The sequence below is a fragment of the Lutra lutra genome, chromosome 3 (assembly GCF_902655055.1).
Source record: "Lutra lutra chromosome 3, mLutLut1.2, whole genome shotgun sequence".
Taxonomy (NCBI): Eukaryota; Metazoa; Chordata; class Mammalia; order Carnivora; family Mustelidae; genus Lutra; species Lutra lutra.
In genome coordinates this window covers 67,181,915-67,201,606 of record NC_062280.1, presented here as the reverse complement: position 1 = coordinate 67,201,606, position 19,692 = coordinate 67,181,915, and the positions used below count along the sequence as shown (strand labels likewise).

The following is a 19,692-nucleotide window of genomic DNA, read 5'->3' as shown; positions in this document are numbered from 1 at the left end:
CACTTCTTAGGTTAAGGGAACCATAACACACTGCAATCCTGGCCTTCAAAGCTAAAAATTAAACTACTGCCCAGAAACAATGAGTTCATTATCAGAGATAAACATAAACTCAACTTCATAATCCAAATTCATCTTAAACACAACTGCCAGAATAATCCTCCTAAAATACTGATCTTTTCCTATTAACATCATATCAACCTCCCTGATCCATCACTGTCTTTTGTTGGCTTATAGGATACTGTGCTCCTCTAGGTTTTCTCCACACCCTTATCTCTGATGTTGCAGTGTTAGTTCTTTCTTCAGGGTTCACTTCTCTCCCTACTTGATCTCATCCCACACCCCTGGTGATAAATACCATTTACGTTACCAAGGGTCTAAAATTTATAACCTTAGTCCTGACTTCTCTTTTGAGCACAAGACAAATCAGCCCCCACACTCATTACTCTCAGAGCAAACTGTTATTCTCCTATAGAGCACTTACAAAATGAATCTGTGTGTTTACCTACATAACATCTATCTCCCCCATCAGACTGCCCCATGAAAATAAGGACCATGTCTATCTGGCTTAACACCAAAACCTAAGCATCTACATAATGTCTAGATAGTGTCTGGCATAAGAACAGCATTGAACAAAATTTTTTTTTAGTGAATGAACAAATGAACCTCATATTATATAACAGGGTTTTGTTTTGTTTTGTTTTATTTTGTTTTGATAAATGCTACAGTGGAAATTAAACAAAGTACTGTGAAAGCACTGAAACTAGAATCATAAACCTGACTGAAAGAATTTAATGAGCAGATTACATATCAGCTGAATAGCATTTTTATAGAGCTAACACTAGTGGTTCTTTACTCTGGTTAGAATCACTGCCAAGGTCCTTCTGCACTCAAATAAATCAAAATCTCTGAAAATGGGGGTTAGGCACATGTATTCTTAAAGCTTCTTAGAACACTGAAAAAAATTAAAAAATTAAAAATTAAAAAATTAAACTAAAAAAAGGCTTCCAAAATGATTCTCATCTAAGAATAAGCAGAAAGAATGAGAGACCATAGCCAAAAAGGGATTAGTTTGAACAAATGCACAGGTACCAAAAGAGGGATACCACATGTTGAAAAATGGTATTCAATCCAGTGACGACATGCAGAAAGACAGAGGGGTATACATGGAAGATGAATTATAAGAGACAAGTTAAGGGGCGCCTGGGTGGCTCAGTGGGTTAAAGCCTCTGTCTTCACCTCAGGTCATGATCCCAGGGTCCTGGGATCAAGCTCTACATCGAACCCCACATCGAGCTCTCTGCTCAACAGGGAGCCTGCTTCCCTTCCTCTCTCTCTGCCTGCCTCTCTGCCTACTTGTGATCTCTGCCTGTCAGATAAATAAATAAAATCTTTTAAAAAAAAGAGAGAGAGAGACAAGTTAAGGGCAAATGATGGAGGATCTTAAATATCTCTATAGGAAACACAGATGTTACCCTGTAGACTGATAAGAATTTTAATGATTCTTTAAGCAAAGGAGAAAGATGCACAGAGCTTAGAAAGATAATTTCAGTACTGGGACAGATCAGAGTAAGAAGAATTTAGAGGCAGGAAAGCCAGTTAAATTATCTTAACAACCCAGATTTTTAAAATATAAGGAAATAAATTAAAAGACAGGAAAGAAGTGGTAGGGAGGATTTCTGGAGAAGAGAAATTTCATGGTATCCAATAACAGGTTGAATAAAACTGGCACAGCAAGGACAGAAAGTTTCTATATTAGTTAACTATATTTTCAGACACCATTAAATGACATAAAGGATACAGTATGGGCCAATGAATTTAATAAGTTAGTTAGTGGCTTGAGAAAATCCATCTACCTATTATGAGATCTACATGAATAACCAGAGCTGCTGGAAATCTGAACCCGGCTAGACTAACAAAGTTGTAAGTCACATGCATTTGGAGAAGAGCTGAAGTCCTGAGAGAAAATATAAATCTGATTAAAGGGACTCATATATTTAAAGAACATATGGAGGAGGGCCTCATAATAACCCTATGAAGGGCAGGCTTCAGTGTCCTGTTTCCGTTTTCTTTTGTTTTGCTTTCTTAAAAACAAGGAGAAAGTAGGAGACTGTCAAATAGTTTTAAGTGAGTTGACCAAGCAATATAAATAGAAAAAGGCAGACCCAAGATAAGAATCCAAGACTTCAAAACATTTCCACTATAAAATCTGGTCCAGCATGCTTATGGATACACGCTGCCAGTTGGTCTTCATGAGATCCATAGAGCAAAAGCTCAGTCAAGTTCTTAGTTTAGTAGGGTCAGGAAATTCCATTTTTCTGGATCATCCAAGGACTCTGGAGATCCATTAAACCACTACTTTAAAAATGCAGAAGTAAAATATATATTTGTATACAAAGACACAAGTATATCCAATTACAAATGATCATTTTCTTATCCAATTACAAGAATTAATGTTGCTGCTATGCTACTCTTAAGATTCCTTTGGTAGACAACTGGAAGTTGTATAAAATGCATACTAATTTTGTGCTTGGAATCTTAAAAATGTAAACGTTATTAAGAACTATTCTCACTCCTTAAAGAAAAGAAGCAACAGATAACTAACTGATAATGGATAAAATGAAGCAATAAAGATAAATGTGGAGACTTCTAAAGCTCCAAAGACTATTCACAGTAAGGAAAGGCTGCAAGGATCTGACAATATAATGAACTCCAACTTGCCAAAGAATAGTAGTTAATGTCTCAGGTCAGTGTTCACAGAGCTGAATTCACAATTAAACATTGCCCATTAATATATATGAGTAAACAAATCAATGTTTTCACAAATCTTTTTCTTAAATCGCTCTTTTAAAGGTAAAGACAGAAATTAACAAAAATATTTCCAACATACCCTAACTTTACAATGGGATAAGAGCCCCCACATTGGCTGTGCACAGGCCTCAAGTTCAGCAGCAAAGGCAGCATAGTAGGTCTGAGACTCAAATTCCACATGCTCATTTAGTTCTCGCTTGTTTAAGTTCATACCTTGCAAAAATTAAAGCAGATATAAACCTTGCCAAATAGAAGCAAGTATTCATATTAAAAATCAAGTAAAATACTTCCTAGTACCAAACACTCAGTGCACACAAATGGCATAAATGACACGATATGTAGAGAAATAAATAAATAATTTGAAGTAAAATAGTCCTTTTAGAAGTTTTTACAAACTAGGTTTTCTTAGAAACACTTTGTGAATTGTCTCTTTAAATTGAGTATGTTAAATAAGAAAGTCAAAACTATTTTAATTGACACTATTTGAAATTTTATGAAAGTCTTATAAATCTTTCTTGAAGGATAAATCAGAAATATCTAGATTAATGATTTAAAGTGTAGGATTTACACTCCTTTTTCCTTTTTAATAATTTGGTATTTTTCAGAACTCTGATATATTTTCATGAACAACTGATTAAAGTACTTACAAATATTAATTAAAATGAGATAGTTCACATGTAACCTGAATGATGTGCTTTTATCTTTTAATCAGTATATTAGATCGTCTTGCATTAGGCATTTTGTAAACTAAAAAAATTGACAAAAAAGTAAAATTCATACCTTGAAAGAAAGATACAAAGTTCATCCATGTAACTAACAAACCATGGTCCTCCAAAAATCTCTTAGCCACACTTTGATGAGAAAGGATATTAATAAAATCACTGACAAGAGGCCAATAAGTGTTATTCTTCAGTAATGCTTCTCCACAGTTCACTACCACATGTAAACTATTTTCTTCATCTAAAACAGACATACACAGCCCAGTAATAAATAAGTTTTAAAAAAACAAAAACTTTACCAACAATACACATTATATACATTAGAATCAGGGATATCTCAATTCAAACTCCAGCCAGACATATGGTGTGTTACTTAGACTCTGAATCAATTTCCCCATCTATAAAATGAGGGAAAGACACATATCTTAAGGAAATTAAATGAAACATTAACATAACACTAAGCACATCATTAAAATAATTATGACCACATATCTAACATATTACATGATACTGAGCTAGCTATATATTCATAAAACCTTATTATTTTCCTAATTTTAACAACATAATGCAGTATCTTTAGTTCTAATCAATCAAATATTTTATCCCTAGATTAATCTCATTCCATCTTACCAAACAAATCTATATGTGATGTATAATTGCTTTCTTCTACTCAAAAAATATGTAAATGTAACTTTTTAGCAAGTACAGTATTCCAAAAATGAAAGATACACATATAAATAAACTTCAGCCTTTTAAAAAAAATCCTCAAAGTTTAATTACATTATTGTGGGTGGGGAAAGATTAGGTATGTACAAATCTTTACTATTAGAAGCTACAGCATATATGCATTAGCTCTCTTAATCTAGTCCAAATTAACTAATTCACTGGACAAATGAGCCCCCATTCCTAATGTAAAACATACTAATACCCATAATATACAGAATGCACAAAGCTAGTAACCTGCTCCCTAGTACATAAGCCAAGATATATGCTTATCCAGAGTCCATTTTTGTTTCTGTTCATGCTAACTGTTCTTTTCATTATAAATTTTAAATTAAAAGTACATAAACTGATGAAATATAAAGACAGGTATGACAAAAACTGGATGATAAGCTTTTGAGAGACAATAAAAGTGTCTAAGAAAATGCTAAAAAATCTTAGAGAAAAATCATAAAAACCTAGAATTTTTGCACTCAGATTGCTTTATACAGGTTTTTTGTTTTAACTCCAAAGAAACTGAAACTGGAAATCACAGATGATGCCTTACAGAAGAGATGAGGGAGAACTCCAGACACGGAAACCAAAACTTAAAAATGCTTTGCCCAAAATTAACAGATTAGAGAATGAACAAGCATCTCTGTATTTTAAGTTAAAATGCACTGTTTAATACATGTATAATTTTTTTAATGATAACTCACTTTAACCAACTTTTTCAACTAACCATCTACTTGTGAAACTCATCAGTGGGGGCACTGGGTAGCTCAGTGGGTTAAGCATTGGCCTTCGTCTCAGGCCCTGATCTCAGGGTTTTGCCCTGGGATGGAGCCCCCGCTCAGTGGGGTGTCTGCTTCTCCCTCTCCTTTCACCCCTCCCCCCCACTGGTGTGGACTCTCTCTCTTGAGCACAAGAGCTCACTCTCTCACAAACAGTATCTTTTTTAGAAGTCTAAAATATTTTTAAAAATAAAAATAAAATCAGTGAAGAGGCTTCTACTGTACTTCTTATTTTCCATACATTAAATTTAGGTTTCAGTCCAGGAAATTATTTTACCTAACTCTTAAATTTAATAGTATGTAAGAACAGGACCCACAAAGTTAAGTATGCACTCTTTTAGTGCCTCTCAATAGGAGAGAGAGTGTAACTGAATGAAGAAGTGGGGCTTCTACAAACCATGTACACCTGAGTTAGAAAGCCATCTCTGACTGACAAGTGCTGCCACCATGAGTTGGTGGGCAGTTGATGTTAATGGGACAGTGCTCAGTGATGATGGAATTTGAAATTTTTTAAACACTGAAAATCACTGTTCTACTTAATTGAAACCAGAAGATGAATAAGCAGAATAAAATAAATCAAAATGACTATTTTCCAGGCACTGCTGTAAATACTACTGTTCTTATGAAAAACACCTTGGAACTTTTGGTAAAATAAAGTGACTAGGACTTCTATTTTTCCCCAACTGAGATTCACTCATCAACAAATATTTATTCAGTGCTTACTGAGGGCCAGGTATTCTTTTAAGTTCTGAGACTAAAGTGGTAAAAAGTCAAAACTTATATAGTCTCTCCACTGAGATTAATGTAAGACAGTGTGATACGGCTATCATAGGCAAAGTACAAGAAGTCATAAGAATAAATACAGCTAGTCTACAATTCAGGAAAAGACTCTAACTTAGGAAGTGATGTCTAAACTAAGATCTACAGAATGAAGGAGGAATTAGGATCAGCCAAATAAACCAGGGATGGGAGAGGAAATGGTGTTGTAGATAGAGGAAGCAATATAAAAAAAGGATGCAATCTTTGGGACAAAGAATGCAGGGGATAGGTGGCACAAATGAAGCCAGAGGGCCTTAAAAATCAGCTCCAGGAGTTTGGAGTTCATGTGAAGAGGATGGCAAGCCACTGGGGGGTAGGGTTGAGAGACAGGGACATGATCAAAAGTGTAGTGTGGAAAGTGACCAAAGGAAGGTGATGATGGCTAGTGGTATGAGGCCTAGAGATGTCAATGGCTTGAACTATGGTGGTGGCATGAAGATGTAAAGATGAAAAGAACACCTATTTAAAGATGTTTAGAAGGTTCAAATGCAGACTTGATGATGTTTATTAAATCTACAAGGAGCATGAAAAAGTCAAAAAAGACCCCCAGGTTTTTAAGTTGGGCAGCTGCATAGGTGGTTGACAGTGGTACCAAAACACACACTTGTGTACTCATATATGCATACATATATACACACTCACACACACAATAATGGAAAAGAAGCAAGCTTGATGGAGCGATAAGAAGGAATTTTTGGTGTGGACATTGTGTGTTTGAAGTACTTGCAGACATTCAAAGAATACAGCTCAATAAACAGTTTAATATGCAGGACAGAACAATCTGGAATTAGTACATCTATAGACATTCCTATGGCTATGCAACATATGGGTTTGGGGGTGGGTTTGGGTTTTTTGGGAGTTTTTTTGGTGTTTTTTTTTTTAGTTTTTTTTTTTTTTTGTGAGAGAGAGTGTGTACGAGAGTGTGGGGGAGAGGGGCAGAGGGAGAGAGAAAGAGAATCTTAAGCAGGTTCCATACCCAGTGCAGAGCCCACCACGGGGCTCAATCTCATGACCCTGAAATCACGACCTGAGCTGAAATCACGACCTGAGCTGAAATCAAGAGTCGGATGCTTAACCAACTGAGCCACCCAGGCATCCCTGCAACATATGGTTTTAAGTTTCCATTTTATACAGTTTGTTTCATAAGACAAATTGTAAAATTTCAGCGATATGAATAGCTATATTTAGAATCACAAAGTAATACGGTACAGAAGAAAATATAACAAGGTAAAAGTGTAAGGTAGTGATCGCTTACTACTAGAGGTTTTTTCCTTTTAATCTTTAGCTATTGCTGTGCCCATGTAAAGATGTAAAGATGAAAAGAACACCTATTTAAAGATGTTTAGAAGGTTCAAATGCAGACTTGATGATGTTTATTAAATCTACAAGGAGCATGAAGAAGTCAAAAAAGACCCCCAGGTTTTTAAGTTGGGCAGCTGCATAGGTGGTTGACAGTGGTACCATTTCTCATTGTATTCTCATTGAATACAATGAATAATTGTATTCATTGTACATTGAATAATTCTCATTGAATTCTCATTGTATCAGCTTCTATGTTTACTAATAGTATAGACAAAATTTTCAAATACTGTCTAATGAAAATTTCTGCAAACGCTAGATAGATTTATTAAAAAAACAAAGTATAGAGATCCTACTATAATATCTGTAGCTAGTTATAGGTAGTTCAAAATATTTAAAGCCTATTCTAATACTTTTGATGTAAAAACAGGAAAGTTTATGGTGCTTTTAGAAAGCCAGTAAATATGTATCATGAAACATAATGCTACTTTTAAAAGAGGACTAAAACACCATGGGAGCTAAAAACCATTTTAGACCTTGGCTTAGAAATAATGTAATTTACTGCTAGAAGAAATACATTTATACTTAAAGATCTTAGCAATGCTACCACCAGCTACTTAGCTTCCAGAAAATTCAATTTGTGTAAGAATTTTCAGAATAGACTAACTGCATTAGAAGGCAAGTACATACAGAAGGCAAAAATAAGACTTTGCAGTATGATTTTAGAAAATATGGGAAAAGTGAGAAGAGCAAAAATACCAGGACAAAATGCCAAAAAAATACCAACATCAACAGGAGAAGCAGAAAAGAGCTTTGGGCCACAGAAAGAACAGACAATCAACAGTGTGAAACGCTGCTGAAAATCAGTAAAGATAAGGTCCGAAGAGTGGCCACAGGTTTCCTTCCCCATCACGTATGTCATGAAAAGGGTGATCCCATAATTTACTGTATAAAATGGGACACTTTTGAGAGTAAAGGGGATTGTATGAATAACTATGTCAGAACAATAGCATTGCTTGGAGCCATTCAGGGAAAAATAGAACATGTGACCAGTGGAGTCACAAACAATTTCAGAGAGAGCAACAAAATGGTGGAAGTGGACACTAGACTGAAGTCAGTTACTGAGTGACTAAAAAGCAAGGAAACAAACAAACTCTTTCAAGAAATCTGGCTACAGAAAAAATATGAGAATGAAACACATCTTCTCAAACATTCTTCCTTAAAGATCAAGTACAAACAATATGTAACTAATAAGCACAGCTAAACCATTTAGTCAAGAAAAAAGAACTCCAGATGCTTTCCAAAAGAGCAGATACTTCTAACTTTAAAAAGTTTTCTAGTTTAGCGGGGTCTGGGTGGTGCAGTCAGTTAAGTATCTGACTCTTGATTTCAGCTTAGGTCATGATCTCAAGGTCATGAGATAGAGCCTGGCGTTGGGCTCTATACTCAGTATGGAGTCCACTAAAGACACTCTCTCCCTCTGTCCTGCCCCACCTCTCTTTCTCTCTCAAACAAATAATATCTTTAAAATTTCAAAACAATTTTTAAAATTAAAGTTTTCTAGTTTATAAATTAAAAATACTCTTTTAGGGGAAAGTCTTTCTCTAAATATATATTTCGATATATAAGAATATCATTGATACAAATGAATTATAATAGATACCATTTCAAAAAAGAACAAGCAATACATGTAATATATGTAGCTTAATCTTCAAAAGAAAGGGTCATCTTATCTGAAAATAGAAGAGCTATAATACAAAGCACCTTTTAAATTTTCCTTTAAAAAAGTGAAGAGATATATTGCTTAATGTAAATAATGTATTATGCTCCCATTATACCTACAACAGGAAGACAGACTTACATAGTGGGCAGGAGTACAGGTTTAATTCAGACAACTAGCCTTACTATTTACAGCTACAAAATCATAGATCATTGACTTCAACTCCCTAAGCCACAGTTCCCTCACTTATAAAATGGAAAAAAACAGTATCTACTTCACAGTTAAATGACATCATACAGAGTACTGAGGAAAGAGCATAGCACATAGTGAGTGCTCAAAAGCTGATAGCTATCATTTTAGCTAGCTATCATTAGCATATATAAGCACTGCATACCGCACTGAGCATACACCAATTTTCAGGTTATGGTATCACTTGAGAATGGATGACATGAAAACAGAGAGAAAATAGTAGCTGATATGCAAAAGGAGGTAACAGTGAAACAAAGCAAGTCTCAACTATAAGATCTCTCCTCCAAAGACAATGGAAAGGTCCTAAGATTTAATCTCAGGTATGTTGTTAAAGTTTAGCCCCATGTGCCAACTTGTAAGACACAGTACTATCAATGTGGACCTGCCTTGTGTCATGGTTAAGGGTAGACATCAGGAGATAAAAAGACCTTGGCTCTGTCATTTACTAGCTGTCTAACCTATGGTAAATGCGTTAACTTCTCTAAGCCTCAACTTTCTCATCTTTAAAGTGGGAATAATATGGATAATAATAATAATACCAATCTCAGAGAACTGTTCAGAAACTTAACTGAGACAACATATGAATGGTATTAATACAGTGCCCTGTACACAGCAAATACTCAAAACAAATTATTACAGGGAGGTAAAGTTAAGATGAAAGACCACAGTGAAATGAGAATGGGAGGAGATCCTAGAAATATTATAGTAGTTTGAGGAGTATCAATCATATAGTGGGCACAAAAGAAAAAAACTAAAGACCTCTCTAAGGGAAAAGAAAAAAAAGGAAAGATTTATTTCAACTTTTAAATTTAAAACTATAGGCATATAAAAATGTCTAAGGCAAATAATAAAAATTTATAATAAAAAAATAGGTACATGACTAATAAAGAAATGGTTAAATTATGGTAAAGCCATATGACATTAACACCTGCAACCATTAAAAAACATGTTTCAACACATGCAATATAGCAGCATATTTTTAAAGTATTATTTGAATCTGTAAATATACTCGTATCATACAAAAAGACAGAAAAGAACTATCCAAAACTGTTAACAGCTATTTGTGAATAACAAAGCTAAAGGTAATTTTAAAGTTTGCCTTAAAAATAATAAAGTTTGTCTTTAAATTTTGATGAAAATTTTCAAAAAATTCTTTAACAAAGATGTATTACTTCATAATATTTTTAAAGCTATTTTAAGCATGTAAGGAGGTTTTTAAGACTAGTTACACAAAGTATACCAATAATAAAACTAGTGAAATAATTCTGAGTTTACCTTGTAGCTCACTTTTAATAAGGCAACTTTCCATCATGTATAATAGCACAGTGACCATAATATCCAGCAGCTGACATTCTTCTGTTACCTGTCTGGCTAACTCTTCATTGCTGAATAACTGAACACTAATATGCACAATTCTGTTAGACATTGTGTCTGACTCATGACTTTTCTTCAGTGTTTTCATAATGAAAGCATAATGCTGAACAAACGTTTTTGTGAAAGCAACCTGTAAATTTTTAAATAGGAAGAAAAAACATATTAGTTTAACTTTGAGTTTTATAACGCATTTTCCAATATATTATATTAACATTTTAGAGCTATTATTAGCTTATGATGACACCCACAGAAATTTTAAAAGTTATTTCAATGATGATGGTAGTCACATTCTTTTGTCTGAAACATTAGCAAAATACTTGGATGGTTAAAAAAATTTTAATAGACATTTTAAATTATTAAAGTTTTAGAACAATTATAAGTATCATGATTTAAAAATGCCAATTTTCACTTTGGTTACAAATATATCAATTCACTAATGTCGAAGTAGGTATCTTTGTTCTGTGCTATCTACTTTAACAACAAAATCTAAAGTCTCAGCTTAAAACCATACCAGAGGATTTAATATAATTAAAATCAAGAGAATCAATGTGATTAGCTCCAAAAGAAATGTCTTCTCCTATTTGACTGGAAAACTGACCACTATCTGAGTAAATAAATACTCTCTCTATGTACCATACACACCACTTCTTCTTTTCTTAACCAGGTATAAAGACATAAAACAATGCCATTATTCATTAGAGTGTAACTCCTAAAGAGGCTTTATTATATAAACCATAAGGAGAACTACAGCCAAAAAAAAGGAAGAAGAAGGAAAGCATAATTTATTTTCTTTTCATACACTAGGCTGTGTCACTTTGCCAAAATCACATGATGCTCATAAGTGAGAGTCTAGACCCTCTGGAACTACAGTCTTCACCTATCTACGTGTGTATATAGGTCAATAACTGTTCTGTCTTTAATGGTTATGGCCAGCAGCAACTAACCCTGTGATTTTCTCAAACCTAACCTCACAATCCACTTTTTTTTTTAAGTAATCTCTACACGTAACATGGGTCTTGAACTCATCACCCCAAGATCGAGAATAGCAAGCTCTACCAACTGAACCAGCCAGAAGCCCCTATAATCCCACAATCTAAATTCAGCTGACCCCTTAAACATTCTCATAGCACTTTGTAACTCTCCCTTGGAGAACCTACCACAATTTAATTGACTACATATTTACTTGTGCAATTATTTTTTGTTTGTCCCTCAGCATTCTCTTTAGACCAAGTTCCATGCAGACAGACTACTCTTAGGAATACTGCTTTGTAAAGTGCTTTGCCTCAGATCTATGATCCTGTGCTTTTTGTGCAAAACCTATTTTGACAACAAAATAAGCTAATGCTTTTTATTAGTTTTATCTCAGTCCTCAAAGCTACAATAAAATAAGACACAGCTTAAAAACAAACCAAAAAATTTCATGATGAAAAGGCAAAGAAAGAGGAGCAAAGTTCAGAAAAGACGGGAAAAAACATAGATACCTTATACTCTTGATCTGGAAGCATGTTGAGTAAGAAAGTTACCATCTTCTGAGGGAATTCATACTTTATAGTCCAAAACAACAGTTCTTCTAGAAAACTTTTATGTTTCAAAACATCCATTATAGATTGATCTACATAAAAAAAAGAAAACTTATGATTTAAAACTAATGATTTAAGCTGCTCATCTCATTTAAACCTTACTATAATTAATAACCATTAACTTTAAACACTTGAGTGTATCTACAAATTAAGGACACCCTTTCAATAATTCAATAATACTGACATGATCAATCCAGGTTTCTACAATTTCCATGGTAAACAATAAAATACTTAATCCTTATATTTAAATAGGAAGCAGTTACTAAAAAAATAATTATTTGCCCTTAACATAAGCCTTTATCTAAAATTTCTAAGATTTAAAATAATTATCCTACAAGAACAATATTTATGGTATTTATGCTAATATTAATAGTAATAATAATTTTAAGCTAAAAACAAAATATTAAAGCCATAAAGCCCAAAATTATTGAATCTTTTCATTTTTAGCTTTTAGAGAAAAGGGGGGAAATTGTTATAGGATTCAATAATTTATTTCTTTAAAATTGTTCTCCAGAGGGACACCTGGGTGGCTCAGTTGGTTAAGCAGCTGCCTTCGGCTCAGGTCATGATCCCAGCGTCCTGGGATCGAGTCCCACATCGGGCTCCTTGCTCATCAGGGAGCCTGCTTCTCCCTCTGCCTCTGCCTGCCATTCTGTCTGCCTGTGCTCGCTCTCTCTCCCTCTCTCTCTCTGACAAATAAATAAAATCTTTAAAAAAAAAAAAAAAAAGAATGTACCAGGAAAATTATAAAGAATGTTATACATTCTTACTTGCTCTGGACTCAAGATGCCCTTCTTTATGCATAGGGAAACAGAAAATGGATGCCCCTTTTAAATACAAGGATTCAAAAAGGGATAAAATTACTACACAGCCAATTTCTAAGCTATTCCTTGAGGACTACTCTGTCTCCTACTAATCTCTGCAACCTTGTCACACTGAGTCAACAGAAAGGTCTCAACAGGTATATAATGAACTGAATATTTTTAATACTTTGGCTATTTCTTTCTCTCACCTTAGTGTCTTTCCCTAAAAAAGAACTACAAAATTCTGACTTCATCTTTGTTGGAGCAAATGATCTTGGGCTTGGGCTACTGCTCTGGATTATCAGGTCCATTAAAAGGACATTTTAGAGGATACAGCAAGTGTCAACTGTGAATGGATTGGTTCAGTGATAATGCTTTCACAAGGACTAGAGTTAAACAAAGGATTCTAAAAAATAATATCACATACGACAAAATACCCATGTATAGCCCTAAATTGAATTATAGTTCAAGTTATCTTATAGAGTAACCCTGAAGCATTTTTTCAATTAACCCTACCCTACCTCAGTCTCACAGTTCTCCTATTATTGAGTAATGTGGTCACACCACATCTCCTCAGGTCATGGGTCTAAAAATGTCACAATAAGGGCACCTGAGTGGCTCAGTCAAGCATCCAACTCTTGATTTCGACTCAAGTCATCATGTCAGGGTCCTGAGATTTAGCCCTACATTTGGCTCTACACTCAGCGCAGGGTGTGCTTGTCCCTCTCCCTCTGCTCCTTCCCCTTCTTGCACTCACACACTCTCTCTCTAAAATAAATAAAATCTTTTTTTAAAAAATGTAACAATAAGCAGGCCATCAATAAGCATGCCATATCTCTCTTGATTCTTCTTTATAACATTCTGATTTTTTTTTAAAGATCTTATTTATTTGACAGACAGAGATCACAAGTAGGCAGAGAGGCTGGCAGAGAGAGAGGAGGAAGCAGGCTCCCTGCTGAGCAGAGAGCCCGATGTGGGGATCAATCCCAGGACCCTGGGATCGTGACCTGAGCCGAAGGCAGAGGCTTTAACCCACTGAGCCACCCAGGTGCCCCTAAAACATTCTGATTTTAACAGGCTTGTATAAATACTTATTAGACATAACTTTAACCCAATTTTTCTGTTAATAATTAATAACCCATTATTTTTAGAATAATCTTTAGAATCTCCATTATTCTGGAGATACTACGAATTTAACTACAGAGAGGCAAAAGTTATATCCCAATTTCCTAAACCCCTTTCAGTTTGCCTTTGGTATAAGCAATATTTAATAGCGATAAAAATATATATATATATATAAAAATAGCGCCTGGGTGGCTCGGTGGGTTAAAGCCTCTGTCTTCAGCTCAGGTCATGATCCCAGGGTCCTGGGATCAAGCCCCACATCAGGCTCTCTGCTCAGCAGGTAGCCTGCTTCCCTCTCTCTCTCTCTCTCTGCCTGCTGCTCTGCCTACTTGTGATCCCTGTCTGTCAAATAAACAAATAAAAATCTTCAAAAATATATATATATAAATATAATTATACTATACATCCCAGTGGAAACTATTTATTCTTTATTTTCTAAATCTCGGAATTTTCTACTTATAAAACAGAAATTTCTTCCTCCTGAACTAGATCATTCCCAGGATACAACAATGATTTTAAAAATAGAAATAAATAAATCTTGAAAAAAATGAGGTAATATATATTCAAAGGCACACACTGACAGTGTCAAAGCCAAAAAAATAAAATTAGGGCCCAAGTGAATCAGGTGGACAAAATTATATTCTAATTTTGAATATAACCCAGAGCATATTACTGATGTCAGTTTAATTCTTACAATTCATTTAGCACTAATATGATTGAAAATTTTAGACTACCAAAAAAATAAATTAAATCTCAAAGATAAGTGTTTCTAAAAATATTTACAAAATTAAAAAAACTTGTAGTATTAACCTGAGAACTCAGTTATGACTCTGCAAGTCTGCATTTGCCAAATGAAAGCCTGGAGCTACCATAATTATTTTATATATATATATATATATATATATATGGAAAAAGGTATTCACTTTTTAAAATAAATAATCCAAATGAACCAGAAAAGCTATAACTTCTACTAAAATAAAAATAACTGCAATTATGTACGATTCCATTTTATCATCGCCAAAGAAAAAAAACCACAGTATCTTCACTGTCATTGTTCTTAAAATAAGTGATGTCATTTTCCCCAAGATATTTAAAACATGAGTGATGTGCTTTGTGTTATGCTATGGAGATGTGGTTAGAATGCTTCCATTAGTTATGTATAACGACATATTTGTCTTTAAAATCTGGATTTAAATTGTCATGATTTTTAGAATGCCTAAACTACCTTAAGCCAAACTGTAAAAAGACATTTTAGAGCAATCAGTATGTGGTACAAATGCATGAGTAACATAAAGATTTTCATTAGACAGCAGAGTCCAGGATCCATAACTCAGGAGCTCAATAATCTCAGCCATGTTAGCTGAAGCCCTATAGGCCTCAGTTTCTTCATCCTTAAAATTTAGGTTTAGAGACGAGACAGTGAATGTGGCACAGTGCCTCAACCTCTTGCCTATTACTATCTTTTATTTTCAGCTCACTTTCAAACCATTGAACCAAATTCTTACAAAAACTAAACCAATTCTTGGACTTCTGTTATCTTCAAAAACAACTACCACTTTTTGAAAACAGAGGTTCTACTAATTCAAAAAGCCATTTCTTCCAAGCACATACTTAAAGCAAAAATGGTAACTGATCAAGTCTTAAATCTCTGTAGCACTTCTCAGCAATGGAGGAAAGAAGAGAAGATAATCTAATCTCAAATATGAAAAAAAAATCAGGACTAAAATAAGCTTCAATTTTAAGTCTCCATAGAAAGTATCTTCACCCAACATTTGACCAGACTGTAGGAAAACAATGATCTCTCACACCATATCAAGTATTTTTTTTTTTTTTAGACATCCCTAAAACTGAAACTCAAGTATGTACCTAAGAGTCCACTTCAACTCAGATGTATGTCAAGGACTCAGGTAAACACACAGACAACTCTGGTAAGTCAAAGGCCAGGTCACCATATGAGTTCTAACTTCCTTCAGGCATCACAATTTCCCTGCTAGGCAAGGAAGAAGGGGAACATGTGTACACATGTGCATCCTGGACCACAGATCAAATTTCATGCCCTTGGCTAGGGTTGAGCCAAGGGCAGGCCACCCCAGGATGGACTCCTTTGGTATGAAGATGAGGAGGTTCCCCAAAAAAATAAACACAGAAATACCATGTAATCCAGTAATTCCGCTACTGGGTATTTAAACGAAGAAAACCAAAACACTAATTTGAAAAGATATATGCTCCCCTATGTTTACTGCAGCGTTATTTACAATGGCCAAGATATGGAAGTTTCCATCAACAGACAAATGGATAAGGAAAATGTGGTATATATACACAATGGAACATTAGGCACCCATAATAAAGGATGGGATTGTCATGAGACAACATGATGGACCTAGAGGAGGATATTATGCTAAGTGAAATAAGTCAAACTGAGAAAGACAAATACCATATCATTCCACTCATAAGCGAAATCTAAAATATATATATATAAATATATATATGTAAATATATATGTGTATGGGGCGCCTGGGTGGCTCAGTGGGTTAAGCCGTTGCCTTCGGCTCGGGTCATGATCTCAGAGTCCTGGGATCGAGCCCCGCATCGGGCTCTCTGCTCAGCAGGGAGCCTGCTTCCTCCTCTCTCTCTGCCTGCCTCTCTGCCTGCTTGTGATCTCTCTGTCAAATAAATAAATAAAATCTTAAAAAAAAAAATATATATATATATATATATGTGTGTATACACACATACACACACACACGCAGAGCAGAATCAGACCTATCAATACACAGCACAAACTGATGGTTGCCAGAACAGAACAGGTGGGGAGATAACCAAAAAAGAGTGAAGGAGAGAGGGAGATACCAGCCTGCAATTATGGAATCAGTAAGTCATAGGAATAAAAAGCAGACCATAAGGAATACAGTTAGTGATCCTGCAATAGTGATGTTACAGGACAGATGGTAGCTACCTACACTTGTGAACATATCATAACGTAGAAACTTGTCAAATCACTAAGTTGTATACTTGAAACTAATGTAACTTTGTGTGTCAACTATATCAAACGAAAGCAATCAAAATCCAGCAGATTCAGGAAAACCTCTTTGCCTTCCCCATCAATAACCTAAAAAGAATTCAGATAGAGGACCTGCTCCAGAAAGAGAGCTATCACCATAGATAACTACATTATGATATAAACTAAGTATGGTAGACAGGAAAGAACCTAGCAAGACCTGTGTCCCATTGTTTCTAAGAGGCCCAGCAAATATTTATTTATCAAATATTTACTCTTTCCCATTTTTATGTGATTTGCATGTCTTCCCTTTGAAGTTCCAGACCCTTACCCATTTCTCCCTAGTTCAGAATCACCTATATACTTTATTTTGCCTGTTTTGGGAATTTCCACATCCGTGTGAATTCCCCATACGTACACCATTAAATTTTATTTTCTCCTGTTAATCTGTTTACTGTCTTCTTAGTCTGGCTAGAAGGATCTTGAGTAGTCCCCAACACTAGGAGCCCCAAGTTAAATGCAGCAGCATAACTAACTCTGAACAGACTTGCAAAATGAGCCTCAACTGAAACTGCCTGCTTGTTCCACTTTTCCAAGCAGCTGTAAATATTCCAAGAGATACACTCAGCACCAGAAATAATAATTATCTTCTTCTCATCAAAATGATAATTCAACCTCTGGAGACTCTCTAACAGACAGACCATACTATCCCAGGATATAGACCATGTTAAGATCTGGAAATCCATGGCAAAAATCCAGAGCATAGGCTGTCAACGAGTAACAAGTACTCTAGAAAAATTTTTAGTAAGGGTCAAGAAAACAGTGATTTAACAGCTTAGGCTCTGGTATTTGAATTAAGGATCTATTTTTCATTAGTTGTGATCTCTAACATGCCTCCATTTCCTCATTCATAAAATAGTAATAACAGCAATAACAATAATAATAATAATAATAATTACTGTATTGTATGGTGACTTTAAGAATTAAATGAACCAACTTATGTGAAATACCTGGCACTGTGTCTAGCATGTACAAAAAGATCAATAAATATTACTCATTATTATCACTAATCTAGTCCCTTACTACAGACATACCTACTTCCTCCTCTGAGCAAACATATTGAGCCCTTACTGAACCCTTAAAAAAGTGCCACTCATTTTTATTCTCTCCCACCTCCCACCTCTCTCTCTCACCATCTCTCCCATACTTATGTTTTTTCTCTGTAGAAACTACATACCCCAGATTATAAAAAGACGTAACTCAATCTAAACTTTATACCAAAAACACTGGATCCAAATCAAAGAATCAGTGAAAAGATTCACTTTTTTAATGGCTCAAATATAATAATGCACATCTTATGAAAAAAAATAAATAAACAAAATTCCAATAGTAAGGGTTTCATTTGCTTTTGAGTTCCCCCACAATCACCCCCCTAACAATACTTTCTCCATCATTAGACAAATGTAAGAACATAACTCTCCCTTCAAAATGGCTAGCCCACCAAGTGTTCTTAATGATTAAACATTTTTAGCTTTTTTTTTTTAAGTTTTTATTTAAATTCCAGTTAATTAACATACAGTGTCACATTAGTTTCAGGTATACAACAGAGTGATTCAAAACTTCCATACACCACCTGGTACTCATCACAACAATCGCACTCCTTAATCCCCCATCACCTGTTTAACCCATCTTCCCACCTACCTCCCCTCTGTTAACTATCAGTTTGTGTCTGTAGTAAAAAGTCTGTTTCTTGTTTTTCATTTTTAGCTTTTTACACAAGTAAAAAATTAAATATAAATACCTTTGGTGCTACTGCTTAGTTTGACCCTCTTTCTCTTGCCCAGACCTTGACTCCCATCCTGATCCTCCTGGAGGAAAACAAAATTAGCATCATATACAGTCCTATTCATGAATGTATACATTTCACATAAAGTAGAAATATGCTTATAAATTACATTAAACATGTAACACAGGCATGCTTACATAGTATTAATCACCACATTTCACTTTTATGTATATACCGTAATAAATTTTATTTTAAAATTAGCATAATATATAATGAAAATCCTTAGTATTAAAATACAAGAGCTCTTAAATTAAATCTGTGCTTTTAATGAAAGTCTTATAAAACCCGAAAATGTCAAAATAAAAAATTTCCTATTAAAAAAAACTTTCCTAACCTTATAAATGTAACATCAAATGCACAAAGAATATAAAGAGGAGGAGGGAAGCAGATTAGCATAGGAAGAAAAGAGAGCAAGGGAAGAGGGCTAAAACAATGAATAGAGAAAAGGCTTTGAAGGATCTGAGAGAAAAAATGAGTTCAAAAAATCAAATTCTGAAAAATAAATATAGGACAGTAAAAGCTAAACTTGACAGTTAAAAAAAAAAAAAATTTAAGATACTTAGGGGAAAAGATCCAAGAAGGAAATACAGGCATTTCTGCTTATATGTGATATATTCATTCCTGAAAAAAACTCACATGAAAAATAACAAAGCCTATGGAGAAAAAAAGGTGGGCAGACCACTCACAACCTATTCAAGTTTGTAACCAGAGAAGTAACAAAAAAAATAATCCGTCTCTGGGGATATCATTTGGATGCCCACACCAACATCTTGCAGTGGTTTGAGGCTGTCTCAGGGGATGTTAGCACAGCATCACAACAACAGAACGGGAACCTAGCCAGCTAAGAAAGCACAGAGGG

General features: G+C 34.6%; 1 protein-coding gene across 6 annotated transcripts in view; it reads right to left on the bottom strand.

Moving 5' to 3' along the window:
* Positions 1–19,692, bottom strand: part of UBR3 (ubiquitin protein ligase E3 component n-recognin 3) — a 241,949-nt gene that overhangs the window by 169,466 nt on the left and 52,791 nt on the right. For all 6 annotated transcript variants that reach the window (XM_047722104.1, XM_047722105.1, XM_047722108.1 and 3 more), the window contains exons 6-10: positions 18,789–18,855; positions 11,963–12,093; positions 10,383–10,611; positions 3,589–3,768; positions 2,888–3,021 (exon numbers count right to left, since the gene is read on the bottom strand). In XM_047722104.1, the coding sequence (XP_047578060.1) occupies positions 2,888–3,021; positions 3,589–3,768; positions 10,383–10,611; positions 11,963–12,093; positions 18,789–18,855 (741 nt within the window). The remainder of the gene's footprint in view (positions 1–2,887; positions 3,022–3,588; positions 3,769–10,382; positions 10,612–11,962; positions 12,094–18,788; positions 18,856–19,692) is intronic.